This window comes from Artibeus jamaicensis, unplaced genomic scaffold (assembly GCF_021234435.1).
Source record: "Artibeus jamaicensis isolate MK-2021 breed Jamaican fruit bat unplaced genomic scaffold, CSHL_Jam_final scaffold_474, whole genome shotgun sequence".
Taxonomy (NCBI): Eukaryota; Metazoa; Chordata; class Mammalia; order Chiroptera; family Phyllostomidae; genus Artibeus; species Artibeus jamaicensis.
The window spans coordinates 4,249,267-4,268,244 of record NW_026522046.1 but is presented as its reverse complement, the minus strand read 5'-3'; the positions used below and the strand labels follow the sequence as shown (position 1 = coordinate 4,268,244).

The window sequence follows — 18,978 nt, the reverse complement described above, 5'->3', positions numbered from 1 at the left end:
GGACTTTTTGGCAATAGTAGGTTTTCCCTGACTGGTGTGACTCAGTTGGTTGGGCATCATCCCACAAAGTGAAAGGTTGCTGGTCTGATCCCCAGTAAGCTCACATGCCTTGGTTGCAGGTTCCATCCCAGGTCAGGACGCATATGAGAGGCAACTGATTGATGTTTCTCTCATGTATAGGTATTTCTCTCCCTCTCTTTCTCTCTCCCTTCTCTTCACTCTAAAAAATAAAATAAAATCTAATAAAACACAACCCAATATTAAGGTTTTGGCTTCCTTATGAATTTGCTTCCGCATAGCTCCATAGAAGGAAGTGTAGATATGGAGTATAATCAGGAACTATTGATATACCATTTTTTTACTTAAATAAAGTCTCTGTTTTAAAAAACATAAATGATACTACATAGACTACTTTCTAGCCAACCCCAAAGTTCTTTATGAATCTCACTGGTCTTTTTGTGTAGATGATTTGGGGTTAGAGCATTTTCGCTGACCTAACAAGAATGGCAACATGGGAGTTCAGGCAGGAAGTATGAATTCACTGAGTACCATTGGTACCATGACCATGACCCCAGGCTCTATGCCTGGGATAACTATCAGTGTGGCTGAGGACATCAGCTGGATAAAGGTGTGAGGGGAAATGGGAGAATGGAACAGCCGACATATTCTGATTCAGATGGAGCTTGGGAGGATGCCAGGATACATATGGTCATGACCTCCAGGGGCCTTGACTCATGTGTTTACTATGATTTCTCAGGAAATGGTTAGGAAATGTAAGTTTGCTTACATGTACAAGAATATGAGGTTGCTCATGGACCTAAGGTTAGAAACATTGACAAATCCCATCCAAAATGCTGACTCAGAGAAATTCATGTTTAGAGTTCCAGCAGATAAAGTGAGATATTGTGTTTTAAATTCTGGTCACATGTTCAGATTGTGATTACAAAAACTGCTCCAGTTGGCCTTATAGAGCTGTGTGAGCAGTCCATCCTTGCAGCTCCACATACTGAATCACCCTAGGTCTTATTTCCCACAGAATGGGGCTGTTCCTAACCCTGGTGCTCTGCACCTTGGCTGCATGCTGTATGGCTAGATCTGTGCCCCTGACGGTACCCACCCCCTTCTCTCTCCTCTCCCGTGCCTGCAATGACTCAGATGTGCTGGCTGCAGCAGGCTCTGCCCTGCAAGACATCAACAGTGACCGCAAGGACGGCTATATACTAAGCCTCAACCGAGTGCGTGATGCCCGAGAACACAGACAGGCAAGTAACAGTCCTCTATCTGGGGCAGGTGTTCACACAAGCTGCATAGGCTGGCTGGGGGTGGAAACCCAGAGACACGCATTGGCAGGTGCTTTCCAAATTGGAAACCTGCTGAAAACTCTCTGTTCTCCTCTAGGTTGTGCTACATATATGCTCCTACCATCATTAGAAACAAGTGCTAACGGTATCCTACTCTGACACTTGTCCAGTGTCCCACAGTTTATAAGAAATTACAACCATGGTAGCCTTTGGCTCTGCCATAAACCAGAGACTCTTTTGGCCAGTCTGTGGGGGTTTCTGCTTCATGTGGGATGTGGTGCATTTTTTCACTCCTTCCCACAGGATGGTCTGGGATCTCTGTTCTATCTCACATTGGATGTATTAGAGACTGACTGCCATGTGCTCAGCAAGAAGGCATTGGGGGACTGTGGGGTGAAGATCCTTCATGAATCGGTAAGTGTTTGTTTCCAAGGAGCTCTAGAGGAAAAATTAGGTGTCCTCTGTCTATGGAGTGAAGATTGTTCAATGGGCGCCATCTTTTAAATGTTTTTCTTTCTAATCTCTTGGGCATAGTGCTCATGTGGTTATTCCAATTCTATTAGATAAAACAGAGGAATTTCTGAGAGTCCCACTGGGGTTATGACCCTAGAGTTGAGAAGTTTCCCCCAAATTATTTCCTGCTTCTAAGACCTTTCTGAAGACTCTAAGCCGGGTGTTTAAATTGCAGGAAAAAGAGCTGAGTTCTAGTGCTCTAGATGTGTGTTTAATAAAAGCTGTGGAAGAGCACAGGCAGAGCCTTTTGGTTTTATTTTGCTTTATTCTGTTTTTAATGAACATGGACATGAAGTTTGAGGCTGAGGAAAGGAAGGGCTTACAGTATGGGAGCTCTCAGAGATGCTGTGGAAGCATTTCCTGGAATCACAAAACTGAAAAGGCCTCAGAATTGATCTCTTTAAACATGACCATTGAGTTATTTTCATTAATTGACATAACACTTTTGAGTGCAAGATTGTGATTAGAAGTAAACTATTCAATCAAGGTAACTTTTCTAGTCAACCAGATTTGTCAAACTGCACCTATCTGATTTTGAAGAGACATTTCTGAGTCCTACTTACCCTGTTGTGAATAATTGTTAAGGTGACACATCCCCTATAAGTGTATACTAATTCCAACATGATGCAAGTTTATTTCTCACTCATGAAAACTTCAAAATAGAAAGTCCTGATCAAGAGGAGGCTTTCCTTCAAGGGTGACTTAAAGACCCAGGTTGCTTCTACGTTGTGGCTATAAACTCTGCCACCTTCACTTCCTGGTTTCTGTAGTCACCATGGTCAACTGCATCAAGCTATAGAAAGAAAAAAAGCCCTAGCTGGCGTGGCTCAGTGGATTGAGTGCCAGCTTGTAAAGCAAAGGGTCACTGGTTAGGGCACATGCCTGGGTTGTAGGCCAGGTCCCCGATAGGGGGTGCATGAGAGGCAACCACACATGGATGTTTCTTTCCTTCTTTTTCTCTCTCCATTTCCTTCTAAAAATAAATAAATGAAATATTTTTTAAAAGACATAAAGAAAGAGAAAGAGCATGGAGGAAAGATTGCACAGGGGAGATCTTCATGGTCCAGTCCTGGAAATGATTACCGCCACTTCTGCTCACCTTCTCATGGTGAGAACTCAGTTATAATCAGCCACACCTACTACTTGGGAGGAAAGGTAGGAAATGTAGCCTAGCTGTGTCCCAGGAGAAGGGTAAACCGTTCAATGATCAGTTGGCAGTTTCTCACACTCAAAGTGACCAAAATTGACCTTAAGTTTTTCATTACTCAGAAAATATAATGTCCAATTTCATTTGGGGGGTATTTTCAAAAGCTAGAGTTTATTCTATAATGTCATAAAATGTGTTTGTTGGTTCCAGGTTTATGGTGAATGCAAGGTAATATTTCACATTAACTACCCAAAAAGAGTTCTCTATTCACATGCTTATAACTGCACTCTTCGCCCAGGTAAGTGAGCACTCTGTTTTATTTATTTATTTTTTATTTTACTTTGATGAAAGATGGAAAAATAGAATTAAGCAGGGCTATACCCAGAATGTATAGGGTTCTTCTATCCTTACTTCCTATTCATACCAAGGGCAGGTTCTTAATATATATCCAATACTTGCCTCTCTTATGAAATTCAACTTTAACTGCTCTTCCCATATTTAGTCTTTTTAAATCATCTGCAATAGCTTATTTATGAGTACTGCATTAAAGCCTAGTTTTTTTAAGCTGACGTAAATGGCATCATCTCTACACTGGTCCCCAGGTTGCCTTTCTAGATGTCTATGCCATTACTTCCCTGACTACACCAACTCTGCACTTTGTTCAACTGAGTATATCTATTTTCTGAACCCATATTGCACTTTCTAATCTCTGCATCTTGCTTGTGCCTTTTCCTCTGCTGAAGATGCCCTCCCCTGATACTTCCTGCTCTTCAAACTCATATTATTCTTTAAGAATCATGGCCATTGCTGCTTCTTCTACGGTGTTCTACACGGGAAAGGAACAAGCTCTTCCGTTCTCATTCCTACAAAACTTTAACTTAACCACTCATGGAGCACAGACTATGCACTGCCTTGATTTGAGGTGTTCAATTTTGTTGGGAACCACTCTGCCTGGTTTCAGGAGTTGTAACCGTCCCCCATGGATAAGGCTGAGTGAGCGACCTCCAGACTGTGAGCCACTAAGGAGACAAACTGTATCTCCCCGGCAGGAGCGCTGCTTCTGCTTCATCCATCTCTGGCCCCCAACGCTTGGTTGGTTAGTCAATGACGGGTACAACACGTCAGTGGGGGGGCAACCTAAGCCAGATGTGATCACTTGGGAGGCCCTCAAGGAAGGACTGGGGGGGGGGCTGTGGCAAAGAGGGGGTGATGGACTCTTGCCCCCCCCACCCCACCCCCCCGCTTTGACAAAGCCTGAGTCCTCAGGCTGTCTTTGAGAAGTCTCCAAGAATTCCTTGGCTATCTGCCTCCTCTGCCTGACTTAAGCCTGAAAACAATGACAGAGGGTGGTGCAGCCCTATGCTGGGAATGGCAGGCTCCCTGGGTGATCAGGCCTGAGAAAGGATATGTGAAATCCTGCGAAACCTGATTTGCTAAGAATGCTCTTAGTTAAATGATAAAGGCCCGGGCAGAAAGTGACTTTGTTTTCCCAAAGTTTTGTAGCCCTTTAGCTGATAGACCCTGACTCAGAAGAAGCCTTAATAGTTCTTTGTATGCTCTCTACTGTTTACTGCCTGACAATGATTAATAAGTTGTACCTGAACTCCTGTGCAAAAAACCCAGTAAGAGCCTGTCTAAGCAAGGGTCAGCGCAATCTCCCTTTGAGACAGTGGCCAGGCTGGTCTGAGGCTCTCCCCCCTTGAGGGAGTAGCTGTGCTGTCCCTTTTCCTCCACAGGACTCGGTAAGTTGTGTGAATTTGTCTTGATTCTCCATCCATAATGCCGCGGGCACTGCAGACCAGTGCATGGGTCATAATTTTATTTCATGTAGTATATTTTATGCCTTCTTTCTTTTGGCTACAACCCTCCCCTAGCTCCTGTCAAGTATAAGGAGTCCATAATATTGAACAAGTATGTAAATGCACTAAGAATTAGGCTGAAACTGAGGACATTTCAAATAAGCACATGCATTCATTCTGGGTCTTTCTTTGGAAAGCAAGCATCCAAGGCTTAGGAAAATTGGATATGGCTACTTGTCAAACTGTTATGTGCATGGGACTCCCCTGGATCTTGTTCAGTTACAGACTCTGATTCCATATGTCTGTGCTGGGGCCTGAGAGTGCATTTGTAACAAGCTCCAGGTCATAACAATGCTGCTTGTTCCTTTGAGGGATAAGGCAACAGACCAAATATTTTATTAGCCACAGGTTAAGCTTCCTGGTTGTGAAGAGGCTTTCTTAGGTTAGAGAACAACAACTAATAAAACAGATCAGGACTCAGAAGTTACAGGTACTAGAGGCATGGGAGGTCAGAAAGTGACATGTGGGGGTGGTGCCAGAAGTGACAACCTATGGATATAACTCTGCACGGTACACCCAAATACACTCAGATAAACACAAAACTGATCGATTATTTTGCTCTGCAAAAACAATTTGCAGACAAGTTTCCAGCCTGACTTTCACACTAGTTTTGCTCCCCCCAGCTCCTCCTAGTCAAAAATTCTGGCTCTATCATTAGAATAATTATTCTATCCAGTTGTACAGTGACTTGGTTAATTTTTTTTTCTGGCTCACTTACATTTTCTAACCAGAGAGAGTATAATTCCATTTTTCATATATCATTCACTCATTTATTCATTCAACAAGCATTTACTAAACACATTGTGTTAGATGTTGGGGACTAAAAGGTGGAAAAAACATATCAATAATAAATCCCAACCTTTTAAGACACTCAGTTACTTTACAGAGGCAATAATGATAGAAGATACTGAGCTACTAATAGAGGGGAAAGTTTTTATAACAGTATCAATATAATTTATAAATACATATAAATAAATATAATCAATATAAATAAATATATGTTTTTGAGCAAAATTCATAGCATAATTTGTATGAGGTAAAAAACTTTGCTTTGATTTTTAAATAAATTATGAGAGAAATGCATGTTAACTGCAGAAAACTCACTGCTGACAGCTAAGTTCGCTCCAGACAATGCCTTGTCCACTCTATTCTTGCCAAAACTGAGTATCTTTTCATATTTAAAAATTTCTGCTTCTATTGTGGTCATATGCTTTGTAGGATTAAAAATTATTAAGGAGCTTTATTTTTAAACTGCTCTGTTTGTCATCAACAGTTTCTCGGAAAAAGATTTCCTTTATGTGTCCTGACTGCCCAAGCCCCACTAAGTTGTCAGATCCCAGAGTTCTGGAAACTGTTCATGAGTCTCTTGCAAAACTCAACAACGAGAGCAGCTCAAAGCAGTATTCTCTCTTCAAAGTCACCAAGGCGTCTATGCAGGTGAGGCTGAAATGCCCAGCTGAAACAGCAATGTGTTTCATGACTGGTATCAATTTCTAAACTGAGAGGAGGATATTAAGGCATGTCTTTTGATTAGAACCAAAGAGCCTTTCTTCGCTCCTTAGGTTGGTGGACCTGATGCACATTCAATCGTATTTTAGTTTCTGAGTTATTCCTTGGGATTCCCACAGTAGTTGTGGGATTTGATTTTATCTCATTGCCTTTAAGGCAAGAATGGAAATGGACTCATAGTCTCCTTGGGTTATTCATCTAGGTTCACTATTTACAGCTACAGTCTCATATCTGGTTGACCATGCATCTCATCTAGCAAGTTAACTTCCACTCCATGATAAGGCCTGAAGTGGTGTTGAGTTTTACGGGTTAGGGGAAATGAAGGCTCATTTGTTTTTTTAATTATGTTGATATCTATCATATAAAGGAAAACTAATCTAAAAACAAATCTACTTGAAGAAAAATAAGCTCACCCAAGGGAGCCCACTCAAATAGTTAAGAAGGGAAGAAAGATATGCTGATTATGTTCTCTAAATAACAAAATTACCATACCTGGTTTGGTCATGGTGGGAATTACAGGGACCACAGGAGACCTGAGTGACAATGATTATGGTTTCTGTGAAGATTATCCCGCCAAACCTCGGTTACTTCTCCACATGGAAAGGTTTGATTTTTGTTTCTCAACTTTTGTCTCATACCAGTGGGTATTTGGCTTAGGCTGCTTTGTGGAATATTTAATCAAAGAGTCACCATGTACCAAATCCCAGGCCAGCAGCTGTGCACTTCAGCCCCTTGACTCTGCGGTGAGTTTTCTTGAATGTCTTCATAATTTAGGATGTGTGTTCACAAATCATCTATGTGTATGTATTGAACATAAACTATATAGGAGCTGTTGTAATGCACGAGACACTTTTTTTCCCTGCAAGGATTGTGCTGGCCCAGATGCAGTAGTATTTGATTTTAAGTGCAGTTTTCATCAGTAATGTTATGTCTTTGCAGAAAATGATCCATAGAGGCTGTAAAATATATAAATAAATTTCCTCAGTGGTTGGTGATGGTCTTGCTTTTATCTGAACAAATCCAGTCACATTTGGAATACAGTATGGTGTTTCATCTTTTGGACCACTAAGAAGAACAAAGTGAAACAGGACATCTTTGAAAGGATGCATCAGGATGGGGAGGGTGCCTTCAAACCATTTGACACACCTGGTGGGAATGCCAGTTGGCATAATGTGTTGTAACACAATTGGGAAACGTGCATAAAAAATAAGGGGAGTCTTTTCTTCCCTTATTTACTTATTTATAATAGCTTTATTAAGACATAATTTACACACCATAAAGTTCACCTTTTTTAAGGTATCAAATTAAGTGGCTTTTTAGTATATTCTCAGAGTTGTGCCACCACCATATCTAATTTTAGAATATTTCACCAGTCCCTAAAGAAACCTCATACCCATTGTCAGTCATTCTCCTTGCCACATTACCCAAGACCATGGACACTATTTGCTCTCTATGTCTTTCCATTTGTTTAGAACTTAATTTCTTTCAACAATGTTTTGTAAATTTAGTATACAAGACTTTCATTTACTTGTACACCTAAATATTCTCTTGATGCTACTATAATGTATTTGTCTTTTTAATTTTATTTTTTGACTGTTCATTGTAAGTTTATAGAAATGCAATTAATTTTTATATATTGATGTGTATCTTGTAAACTTGCTGAACTCATTTATGAGTTCTAATAGTTTCCAGTAGATTCCTTAGGATTTTCTATATACAAGATTATGTCATGTGCAAATAGAGATAGATTACCTTGTCCTTTCCAATCTTCCTTTTCTTTCCTTTCTTCTTTTCTTTTTCTCTCTTTCTTTCTCTCTCTCTCCCTTCCTTCCTTTTCGCCCTTCTTTTCCTTTCTTTCCTTCTGCCTTGCTTTCCTTCTTTCTTTCCTTCTCCTTCCTTCCTCTCTCTCTCACTTCTCTTTCTCTCTATCTCTTTCTTCTTCTTCTTTCTTCCTGGTTAGAACTTAGAACTTTCAGTGCAATGTTAAAGACAGGTGAGGAGAATAGACATCCTTATCTTATTCCGGTTTTTAGGGAGAAAGCATTCAGTATTTTATCATTTAATATGATATTAACTGTAGGTTTTTCATGGATGACCTTCATAAAGTTTTAGTTTGTTGAATTTTTTTTCTATCAAGAAAGTGTTAGCGTTTGTCAAGGGCTTTTTCTGTGTTAATGAGGTAATTATGTGACTTTTTCCCCTCCTTTAAGCTGTTAGTATTATATATAACAATGATTGGTTTTTGTATGTTAAAACAAACTTGCACTTTGGGGATGAATCCCAGTTGATCATGGTGTATAATCTGTTTTACATGTTGCTATTTCATTTGCCAGTATTTTTTTTAAAAAAGACTTTTCATCTATATTCAGAAGAGATATTGACCTGTAGTTTTCTTGTGTTGTCTGTAGCTGGTTTTCACATGTATTTAATACTGGCCTCAAAGAATGAGTTGGGAAATTTCCCCTCCTCTTCTACTTTATTTTGGAGGAGTTTGTAAGAGAGTTGATGTTCATTCTTCTTTAAATGTTTGGTAGAATTCACCAGTGAAACCATCTGGGCCTATGCTTTTCTTTGTGGGAAGTTTTCTTGATTAATAACTTAATCTCTTATTATAAGTCTATTCATATTTTTGATTTCTTTTTCAGTGAATTTAGGTAGCTTGTCTCTTCCTAGAAATTTGTTCACTTCATCTAAGTTATATAATTTGGCAGCACACAGTTATTCATAGTATTCCCTTTTTAATGAATATTTCTGAAATGTTAGAAGTAATGTCCCATCTTTAACTCTAATTTTAGTATTTTGAGTTATTTTTTCTTGGACATTCTAACTACAGTTTTGTTAATTTGATTGATCTTTTCAAGGAATTAACTTTTGGTTTTATTTTCTTTATTTTTTTCTCTTTACTTTTATTTTTGCCTTCATTATGCTTGCTTTGGGCTTAGGTTGCTGTTCTTTTTCTTGTTTTCTAAGGTAGAAGTTAGGTTATTGATTTGTAATCTTTTTTCTTGTCAGTGATTTGTAGACCATAACTGTCAGCAGACAGGAACTGGGCATAGAATGGTTCTGCCTTGGGCTGGCCTGTAGAGTGTGATTTCTTGACTTTGTGCAGGAAAGATTTCACAACATGAGTCCAAGTGATTTTGAAAGTACACAAGTCCAGGTGATTTTTAGTGTACCTTTATTAGCTGGGGACAGTGAATCAAGGAAGGGCTTAGGATGGAAGAAGCAACAGAATAAACTAACAGAGTAAACTTAAGAAGCAGAAGCACAGATACACGGAACAGATTGACAGTTGTTGGAGGGGAGGTGGGGGCACTGGATGAAAGAAGGTGAAGGGATTAGCCAAAGACTATATATGCATGACCCATAGGGGTAGACAGTGATATGGGGATTGCTTGAGGATAGGGAAGTAGGGGCTGGGCGGAGGTGGTCTGGGGGTGAGGGAAGGCAGAAATAAATGTAATAGCATTAACAATGAAAGGCAATTTTTAAAAATTTAAAATAAAAATAAAACCTATTCATTGTACACATGTACTCATTGAAGAGAGAGAGAGAAAAAAAGAAGCAGTAGGAGAGAGCCTAAGCAGGACTGCTTTGGAAAGAAGTGAGCCAAGGTGGGGCTGCTTTGGCTCACTGGGAAGTCAGAGAAAAGGGTCCTTGGAGGCAGGTTCAGGGGATTAGCCTGGCATGAGCTGCCTCTGCCCATTGCTTCCTTGGTTGCAAGTCATGTGGGACCCTTAGAGTTTAGGAGATGCACCCCTGAGAGGGAAGAAAATCAGGGATGTCCTCTTGAGGGGGAGAGCTCTGATTTGTAATCTCTTTTCTCTTTTTAACATAAGCATTTACATCTATAAATTTCTTCTAAGCAATTCTTTAGTTGCCTCTCAATAAGTCATACATATTGTGTCTTTGTTCCCATTCATCTCAAAGTGTTTTTCAATTTTCCTTGTGATATCTTCTTTGATGAACTGGTTATTTAGGCATATATTAGCTAATTTCCACGTATTTGTGAAATTCCCCATTTTTCTTCTGCTGTTTTATTTCTAAAATCATTTCATTGTGGTTAGAGAATGTATGTTGAATGATCTCAGTTCTTAAATTTATTAAAGTTTATTTCATAGCCTAACATAGGATATACCCTGGTGAATGTTCCATGTACACTTAAGAAGAATGTGTATTCTGCTGTTGTTAGGTGAAGCATTCAGCAATTGTCAGGTTTAGTTGATTTATAGTGTGGCGCAAGACTTCTGTTTCCGTGTTAATGTTCTGCATAGTTGTTCTATCCATTATTGAAAGTAAGATTTCTGCCTGTCGTTGAATTTTCTGTATCTCCCTTGAATTCTGTCAGTTTTTGCTAATGTAATTTGCACTCTGTTGTTAGGTCATAAGCATGTGTAGGTATTGTGTCTTCGTAATAAATGCACCCTTTTTATCATTATAAAATGTTTTTCCTTACAATGGCTGGGTGGCTTGCTTGGTTGGACTGTCATTCCATATGCCAAAAGGCTGCAGGTTCAATCCTCAGTCAGGGCACATAACTAAGTTGTGGGTTTGATCCTGGTCAGGGTATATACAGGAGGCAACTGATTAATGTTTTTCTCTCACATAGATGTTTCTCTCTCTCTTTATCTCCTGAAATCAATAAACATATCTTCAGATGAGGATTAAAAAGTGTTTTTTTCTTCTCACTAGTGACAATTTTTATCTTAAAGTCAATTTGGCCTAATATTTTTATAGCCATTCCAGCTGTCTTTTGGTTAATGTTTACATTGTAATTTTTTCCATTTTTTTTTTACTTCCAACCTATGTATGTCTTTGAATATAAAGTGTGTCTCTCAAAAGCCTTTTGTAAACAGTTAGTTGAATAGTCTCAATTTTCTCAAGGAATATTTGAGAAACATCTTCACCCTATTCTGCAGGACCACTCTTTCTCATTTGTCAATGACATCTTGGGCAGATCCCTTAGCTTTCTGGTTATTTTCAGCAAGAGAAACAACTTTACTTATATAATTAAGGTTCGCTCTCAGGGATGAAAAAGTTTTGTTCAGTCAATTCTGAATCAAAATTTCTACCTTATGTTCAATGCAAAGCTTTCCCTTTCCTTTGAAATTTTTTTTTATTTAATTATTTTTCAAGTACAGTATTCTGTCTTTTACTCCCATTCCAGCCCCACCCTCATGCTCCCACCTCCCTTCCATTTCCACCCCCCTTAATTGTTGTCCATGTGTCCTTTATACTAGTTCCTGTAAATCCTTCCCCCTTTCTCCCTGAAAGTCCCTCCCCTCTCCCCTCTGGTCGCTGTCCCCCTGTTCTCTATTTCAGTGTCATTGTTTTTATTTTGCTTGCTTGTTTGTTTTGTTGTTTAGCTTCCTGTTAAAGGTGAGATCATCTGGTATTTTCTTTCAATGCCTGACTTATTTCACTCAGCATAATGCTTTCCAGTTCCAACCAAGCTGTTGCAAAGAGTAGGAGCTCCTTCTTTCTTTCTGCTGCATAGAATTCCATTGTGTATATGTACCACAATTTTTTGATCCATTCATTTACTGATGGGCACCTAGGTTCCTTCCATCTCTTGGCTATTGTAAATTGTGCTGCTATGAACATTGGGGTGCATAGGTTCTTTTGGATTGGTGTTTCAGGGTTCTTAGGATATACTCCTAGCAGTGGAATTGCTGGGTCAAAAGGCAGGTCTATTTTTAGTTTTCCCTTTTTGTAGCTCAAGCCTGATCTAGAGTTTAAGACCTAATGTGAGGAAGGGATTAAGGTCTGTTCTTTCATTCTCTTTCCCACTCCTGCAATCTTTTGCTTAATTCTGGATCTTCCAAGTTGAAAGAAGAATGAGAGAGGATTAGAGAAGAGAGTACAGTCTTTTTATATAACTAAACCTACAGTCGTAGTGTTCTCTTGGGCTACACTGGTCCTCTCTGAAACAGGCTGTAGTGCTGGTTCTGTCAGGTGGTACAGGCATGAGTTCCTCCTTCTCTTCCTAGTAGGATGGGGTGGTCCCTCGCTGATTCTCTGGAACCACCCTTTTTCAGATTCAGCCCCCACATATTTTTACTATTAAATGCCTTGTATCTGAAAGTCCCTTTGGGTGGGCACATTCAAAAGAACACTACCTGTGCCATTTGCTTGTCCCATGTAAACCTCACACATTTTTACTATGCCAGACAGTGGAGATGGGCTTCCCTTGCTGCCTTTTCTCTTTACCATAGTAGGCTGCTTTATCCAAGATCCTGCTCTGAGGATGCTCTGAGAGAAAAGCAGATCCAATCTCCATAGCCTAAATTCTAGGATTCACATGTCAAGCATGCCCTCTAACTCCCTTTCTGTGGTCCATTCTAATTTCAGCACCAGGTAGGACTATGAGTTACGGTAGCTCAGCAGATCCTAGCCTGAGTGGGAAGGGCCAGGCTCTGGTTGGTACCAGGACCTGCTGTCTCTCTAGAAAGTTCTCTTAGAGCCCTTCCCTGGGTGATTTGGTGATGAAGAGGAGGAGGGAAAGACTGAAGCACCATTCTCCAAGAATTTCCTACATTAGTGAATTTTTCCCACTTAAAACAATTTCTAATCTTTTCTTCATATAGTCTGGAGATGGGTTATAGAATAATATTCATGCAATCTGTTTAGGCACATTTTAATAAATTCTATGTGAATACTCTATTCTTAAAATTCTTTAGAAATTGAGGCAACATTTTATTTACTACTCTATTTATACTTAAAAATGTATATACTCTATGACTCTAAAATTTCTCTTCCAGGAATTTACCCTAAGGAGTTAACTGGGGACATATGAAAAGATGTAGCTTCAATGTTTAAACAGAATAAATGAAATGCTATCTAGTATCTAAAAAAGAGAACTATTTAAGTAACACAGAGGAATATTAGGTAGCCATTATAAAGGTCATAGAAGACTATTCAATGCCATAAAAGAATTTTCACAATATATTGTTAAGTGACAGAAGAGAGTTATCAAATAGTATATATAGTGTAATTCTATTTCCTAGAAGAAGAAGTATGTATGAATACAAAAAAAGATTAGAAGAAAACAAATCATTGCAGAAAAGATGTACCTTTCATGTAAAAACAGGCCTTTTTATTTTCTTTCTGTTTATATATATTCTAAATAACTATTACATGTGTGATAAGAAAAGAAAAGTATTTTATTTTTAAATAAAGAGAAGTTGAAGGAGGTACCAGTAGCTTTGTCTGATGAAAGGAAACTGAGGTGGACTGTACTTAAAGGGCTGCTTTATGTGAGAGTTGAGCACAAGTTTCTTCATTGACCCAAGAGTAGAAATAAGGCCAAAAGGTAGATACATTGTATAGACACAAATTTCCACTCAATGTAAAGAATTTTCTAATAGAGTTTGTTCCTCAAGAAGTCCTGAGTTTTTCATTACTGGAGTCCATTTAGCCTTGTTTGGGTGGTTATTTGGAGGAATAACCTACAGAGAACTGGCTCAGAGCCTGCCTATTGCATGGTGGTAGCATAAAAGTATTATTGACTGTGTGTGCTCATAAGCAGAAAGCAAGCTCATTTTCACTTATGATCACTGATAATGGTAAAACTCAAACAAAATTGTATCTTCTCTCCTTTTTTTAGCCTGTTGCTCTTTGCCAAGGTTCTCTGGCTGTGAGAGGCTTAGAAAGGCTTGTCTCCGTGAAGTGTAACTTCTTTGAATCACAGGTATTTTTTATTATCATTGTTTGTCTTCCTGTGGGGCAAAAAGATTGTATTTTAGCAGATTATCTATACTTTAGCTGTCCCTAGCCCATCCTCTCCTTTTATTTTCCTTAAATCCATGATCATCATTTTATTCAGGCTGCCCTGAGTTCATACCCATAGGATAGTTGGTTAAATACTTATCACTCTTTATTTTCACTGCAATGTGCTCCTGCAGAATAAATAAGACTCCTTCAGAAATAGGGATATACTAGCTTGCAAGGCTTAGGCCTCCGAGACATTAAATTAAGTGTCCCAAAAACCCTTATAGTGAACTGGAGGGAGAAGTTATTTCCATGGAAATATTCAGCCCCTTTCCAGAAGTATTTATGGAGCACTTACTATGAGGTAGCTTGGTGTTGTTGAAAGGGTGGTTGAGACAGGCCACCTGGGTTCCAGTCCTGCTCTGCTGCCTGTGAGCTGTGTGACATGGGCAAATTCTTACCTCTCTGAGTGATGGTTGCCTCATATATGAATGGGATTGCAGTGCCTACCTCATTTAGTTCCCTGAGAGAAGCAAGTGAGAAGACCTGGATAAGGACACTGTATTGGACCTGGCACAGAATAAACAATTAGTAAAAGGTGGTTGTTGCTGCCACTACTAGGAGCAGGGAGATGGCTCATTGGGGACTTTGAATACTCCATTTAACTTCATTGTTCCATCCTAGATTTGTGAGACTTGCAATCAAGCTTCTACCAGTCTTAGTTCCCCCTGGCCCTTATCTGTTTTGCTTCATAACCCTTTAACCAGAGGCCCATACCTCTAGCTGGTATCCCTTTGAAACACTCTGTCAGAAAGGCACAGAACACTTTAGCCTGGTACCAGGCACAGCAGAGATTTCTTAGGTGGAAAGTCCCCTTATTAAAAGTGTTATTATTTCAGGCTCCAACCCCTGGGGGTGAAACTTCTACTGCTAACCAGGGACCTGTGAACCTCCCTAATGTGGAAAAGGCCCAGGAGAAAAATGCAGAACCCACTCACTCACCCTCTAGAGCTGTGCCAAGAGGGTCTGTCCAGTACCTTCCTGAACTGGATGATAAGGAGCCTGAAGGTTCCCAGGAAAAGGGTCCTGTTGAGGCCTTCCCTGTGCAGCTGGATCTAACCACAAATCCCCAGGGAGAAACCCTCGATGTTTCCTTCCTCTTCCTGGAGCCTGTGAGTAAGAAGCTGGTTGTCCTGCCTTTTCCTCCCAAAGAGCAACACTCTGCTGGGTGCCCAGGACCAGCCCAAGACGCCAGCCCGCTTGTTCTCCCACCATGAGAACCACATGGAGAATTCCATGTGGATGCAGCACTGGGTGGGAGACGAGAGGTCATGGAGAGAAGGGAGACGGAGAGACAAAGTGTTTGAATGTAGACAGTGGCTAATAAAGTGTGTGGTTTTGACTCTTCTTGGTCTCATCATTTTGGCTGGAAGTGGAAATGACATGAAATCCTCCACTAGTACAATGAGCTGTATACCTCCTAAACCATCCAAGATATCCTTCTGTGGGTAGATGCCACTTACGTATTCCACCTTTTCCTTTGTAATGATTATTGACATTTAGCTAAATGTCTCTGATGTAGAACCTGCCATACTTAGGAATTCCCTCCTCTTTTTGGGAAAGAGCATACTGGGATTCTTTTGATCAAAATGAGATGAAATTTGAAGGGTACTAAGAGACTGAGATTAATCACAGTTTCACACTCTCTTTATTTCATAATTATTTTAACACCAAGTATTGGTCAGATATTGTCTGCACAGCCTTCAGCATGAAGGTGGATTTTTTTTTACCTGTCTGAATAGCCTCCAAGCCCAGAACTGGGTGAAGTAACTCAGCAATGGGGTACAGGAAGAGACTGTTGCCTGTGGCCTTTGGTTCAGCTTGGGGAGAATCAGATATTGTTCCAAGTTCGGGAGCTGTCTGGCTTACTTAATAGTTTTGCTCAGAGAAGAAATTAACAGCCCAGATAACATTCATTCCCAAATTTTTCACTTAAAAGAAAAAAACAAACAAACAAACAAATATATATATATAACATGTAATATTATATACATGTTATATATATAATACATTCATATGCATATATACACACAAAAATATATGTAATATATAGTTATATACACATGTATGTTTTTAATTTTAGAAAGTTTATTTCTACTATCTCATAGCTCCCCAATATTTCATTCCCTGAATATTTTATTTTATTTAAAATTATTTTATTGTTGTTCAATTACAGTTGTCTGCATTTCTTCCTCCCACTCCCCCCACCCCAGCCAAACCCACCCTTCCTTGCTTCCACCTTCCCCCTTGGTTTTGTCCATGCGTCCTTTATAGTAGTTCCTGAAAACCCTTCCCCAGTAGCTAGAGGGGAGGAGGGGTCACTCATTTTCTTATTTTTTTTTTTAAGATTTCATTTATTTATCTTTAGAGGGGAAAGGAAGGAGAGAGGGAGAGAATGCCTGCCGGAGTGGAGGGTCGAACCGTGGTTGCTTGGTTCCCAGGGGCCCGGAAGAGGGCTCATTTTCTTATTTTTAAAGAAGTTACTTTTAAAGATTCATCAAAAAGAACTTTTAATACTACGTAACTAGAAATGTCCATATCTTGAAGTTGTAGCATAGAAGATTAACATCAGCGATTTGCAAACACCAATTATTTGAATACGAGGGCCTCAAATGATTAGTGATTGCAGCATTTTGAGACTATTGACAAGACTATTGATCAGCTTGCCTGCATGAAGTTTTCAGAGGAAGAAAAAAAATCAAGCATCAAAAACTAGAGAAATAGCATCTAAGAGATGAACCAAAGAGAAACCTAAATGCCTTAGGAGAAACTGTCAGAAGGGTAGGGGAAGGACCTGGATGTAGGACAAAGTCTACCTGAGGAAATTTAAAGAAAGAACAAGAGTCAGCATTGTCAGATGATTGAAAGAGGGTAAGTGTCAACAATCATGCTTCCTTTGAATTTAAGAAGGTCAACTCAGCAACTCCTCAGTCAAACCTACTTTTCCTTCTGTATCCTCTCTGTTGATGGTACTCTTGTCCATTCAGCAAGGGACACAAAGAAAAGGACACAAAGTCCAGGGTCCTTCCACCCATTTTTACTGGAAAAAAAAGTATATGAGGGTGTTATTGAACACATTTGGGAAATTCTGTGTAGGGCTAGCAATGGTTTTCCTCTGTTTGCCCCCCGGTCCATTCTTCGTCTTTTCAGGAGGCCAATTCCTGTGGGTTGAGTAACCCACAGGCTCCCCTGCAGGCTAGTTGACTACTGGGGTCAAAAAGCCAATGGGAGGAGGCTATCAGAGGGGTGGAGAGATCAGGGTGTTTGTTCCCTGCTCTTGCCAGCTTCAGCACTAGGCTTTGGCAGTGGCTCCACCCCTCGCCCAGGCTGTTGCTGCCAAGGGGCCCCTCCTCCAACAGCTCCAGCTCCCCCTGGGCTTGGGCAGGGCCACTCTGCCTCCAGCTTTCTCAGGCCTAGAGTGGTCAAGGTCTCCAGCTGTTGTTGCTCATTTGCAGCTGTCTCAGCACCCGTTGTTCCCTTAGCTTGGCCCATAAAATTTCATTCCCTTTGATAAAGTCTCTTCAGTTAAACTATCTGAGTAAAATTGTATTTCTTGCCAGACTATGACTGACACAGGGTTTAAAACTCCACATGACACCCTACTTATTTTTCCTTCATATAGGAAGCAGAGAAGAGTAATTGTGTGTGAATATTGCCTACTCCTCTTAAGCAAATTATGCCAAAGCCTAGGTGCCTCTTCTAAGAAGCAGCTGCCAGGACAAAGGGCAATAGTTATATCTGCAAATTTCCTATCGTATTAGTTTGCTGGGGCTGCCATAACACAGTACCACAAACTGGGTGACTCAACAAAAATTAATGTTCTCACAGTGCTGAAGGCTACAAGTTGGAAATCAAGGTGTCACAGGGTTGGTTTCTTCTGAGGCTTCTCTTTTCAGCTTGTAGGTGGCCACTTTCTCTCTGTGTCCCCACATGGTCTTTCCTGTGTCCTAATCACCTCTTCCTATAAGGACCCCAGTCATATTGGATTAGATCCCTCTCTAATACCTTCATTTTATTTAATTACCTTTTTAAAGACTTCATACCCAAATATAGTCACATTCTGAGGTACTGGGGGCTAGGACTTCCTTATATGAATTTTGGGGGTCACAGTTCAGCACATAATACCTCTCATACTTCAAAAGATACATATGTGCTTAAGAGCCCTGAAGCACCAATCCAAAAAACTTATGCACCCCAATGTTCATAGCAGCACAATTTACAATAGCCACGTGCTGGAAGCAACCTAGGTGCCTGTCAGTAAATGAGTGGATCAAAAAATTATTTGAGTTTTTTGGGCTGAGGGCTGAGGAATCAGCTTAGTCCCAGCTCTGTACCCCAATTCTGAGCCCCTAGCCCAATGATATAGTCTCTCTAACTACTTCTCTGGAATGGGTGGGCATCAAATGGCTTGACTTCTACCTTAACTATGGTTTTTTTTACACATAAACCAATTTTTTGGGGCCACACTTTAAGGGCCATGGAAAACCGGGAAGATATGGGGTGTCCCCAACTTCTTCTCAAGCATAATAAGAATAACAAAAACAACAACGATAATAAGTAGTGTCATTTATTCAGCACCTGAATTCGTGCCAAGAATTGTATTGGTTACATTATGTTTTCTTATTTAATTATTATACCATCTTGCTAAGAGGTATTAACTCCCACTTTATATATGAGGAAACTAAGACTCAGAGAAGTTTCATAGCTTACCCAGAATCACACAGTAGGAGCATAACAACGTGGAATTGAAATTGAGATCTGACTTCAAAGCAACAACATCTTAATCATTCTGTTCTACCTGAACTCAGTTCCTTTTCAGTGTTAACCATCTGAACAGGGGTGTCCAACCTGCAGCCCGCGGGCTGCATGGGGCCCAGGA

The 18,978-nt window shown here is 40.0% G+C and overlaps 1 protein-coding gene across 1 annotated transcript; it reads left to right on the top strand.

The window, feature by feature from the left end:
* Positions 1-936: 936 nt before the first annotated feature.
* FETUB (fetuin B) lies at positions 937-15,446 on the top strand. Its single transcript, XM_037141740.2, has 7 exons — positions 937-1,262; positions 1,605-1,715; positions 3,172-3,259; positions 6,094-6,257; positions 6,971-7,072; positions 13,936-14,019; positions 14,939-15,446. The coding sequence occupies exons 1-7, from the start codon at positions 1,038-1,040 to the stop codon at positions 15,314-15,316; spliced, it is 1,152 nt and encodes a 383-aa protein (XP_036997635.2). The 5' UTR covers positions 937-1,037; the 3' UTR covers positions 15,317-15,446.
* Positions 15,447-18,978: the final 3,532 nt, after the last annotated feature.

Excerpts from the sequence above, each read along its gene's own strand:
- FETUB (XM_037141740.2), top strand. The coding sequence starts at position 1,038 with ATGGGGCTGTTCCTAACCCTGGTGCTCTGCACCTTGGCTGCATGCTGT. Across the intron at positions 3,260-6,093 it reads TAACTGCACTCTTCGCCCAG|TTTCTCGGAAAAAGATTTCC; the intron begins GTAAGTGAGCAC and ends TGTCATCAACAG. Across the intron at positions 14,020-14,938 it reads GTAACTTCTTTGAATCACAG|GCTCCAACCCCTGGGGGTGA; the intron begins GTATTTTTTATT and ends TTATTATTTCAG.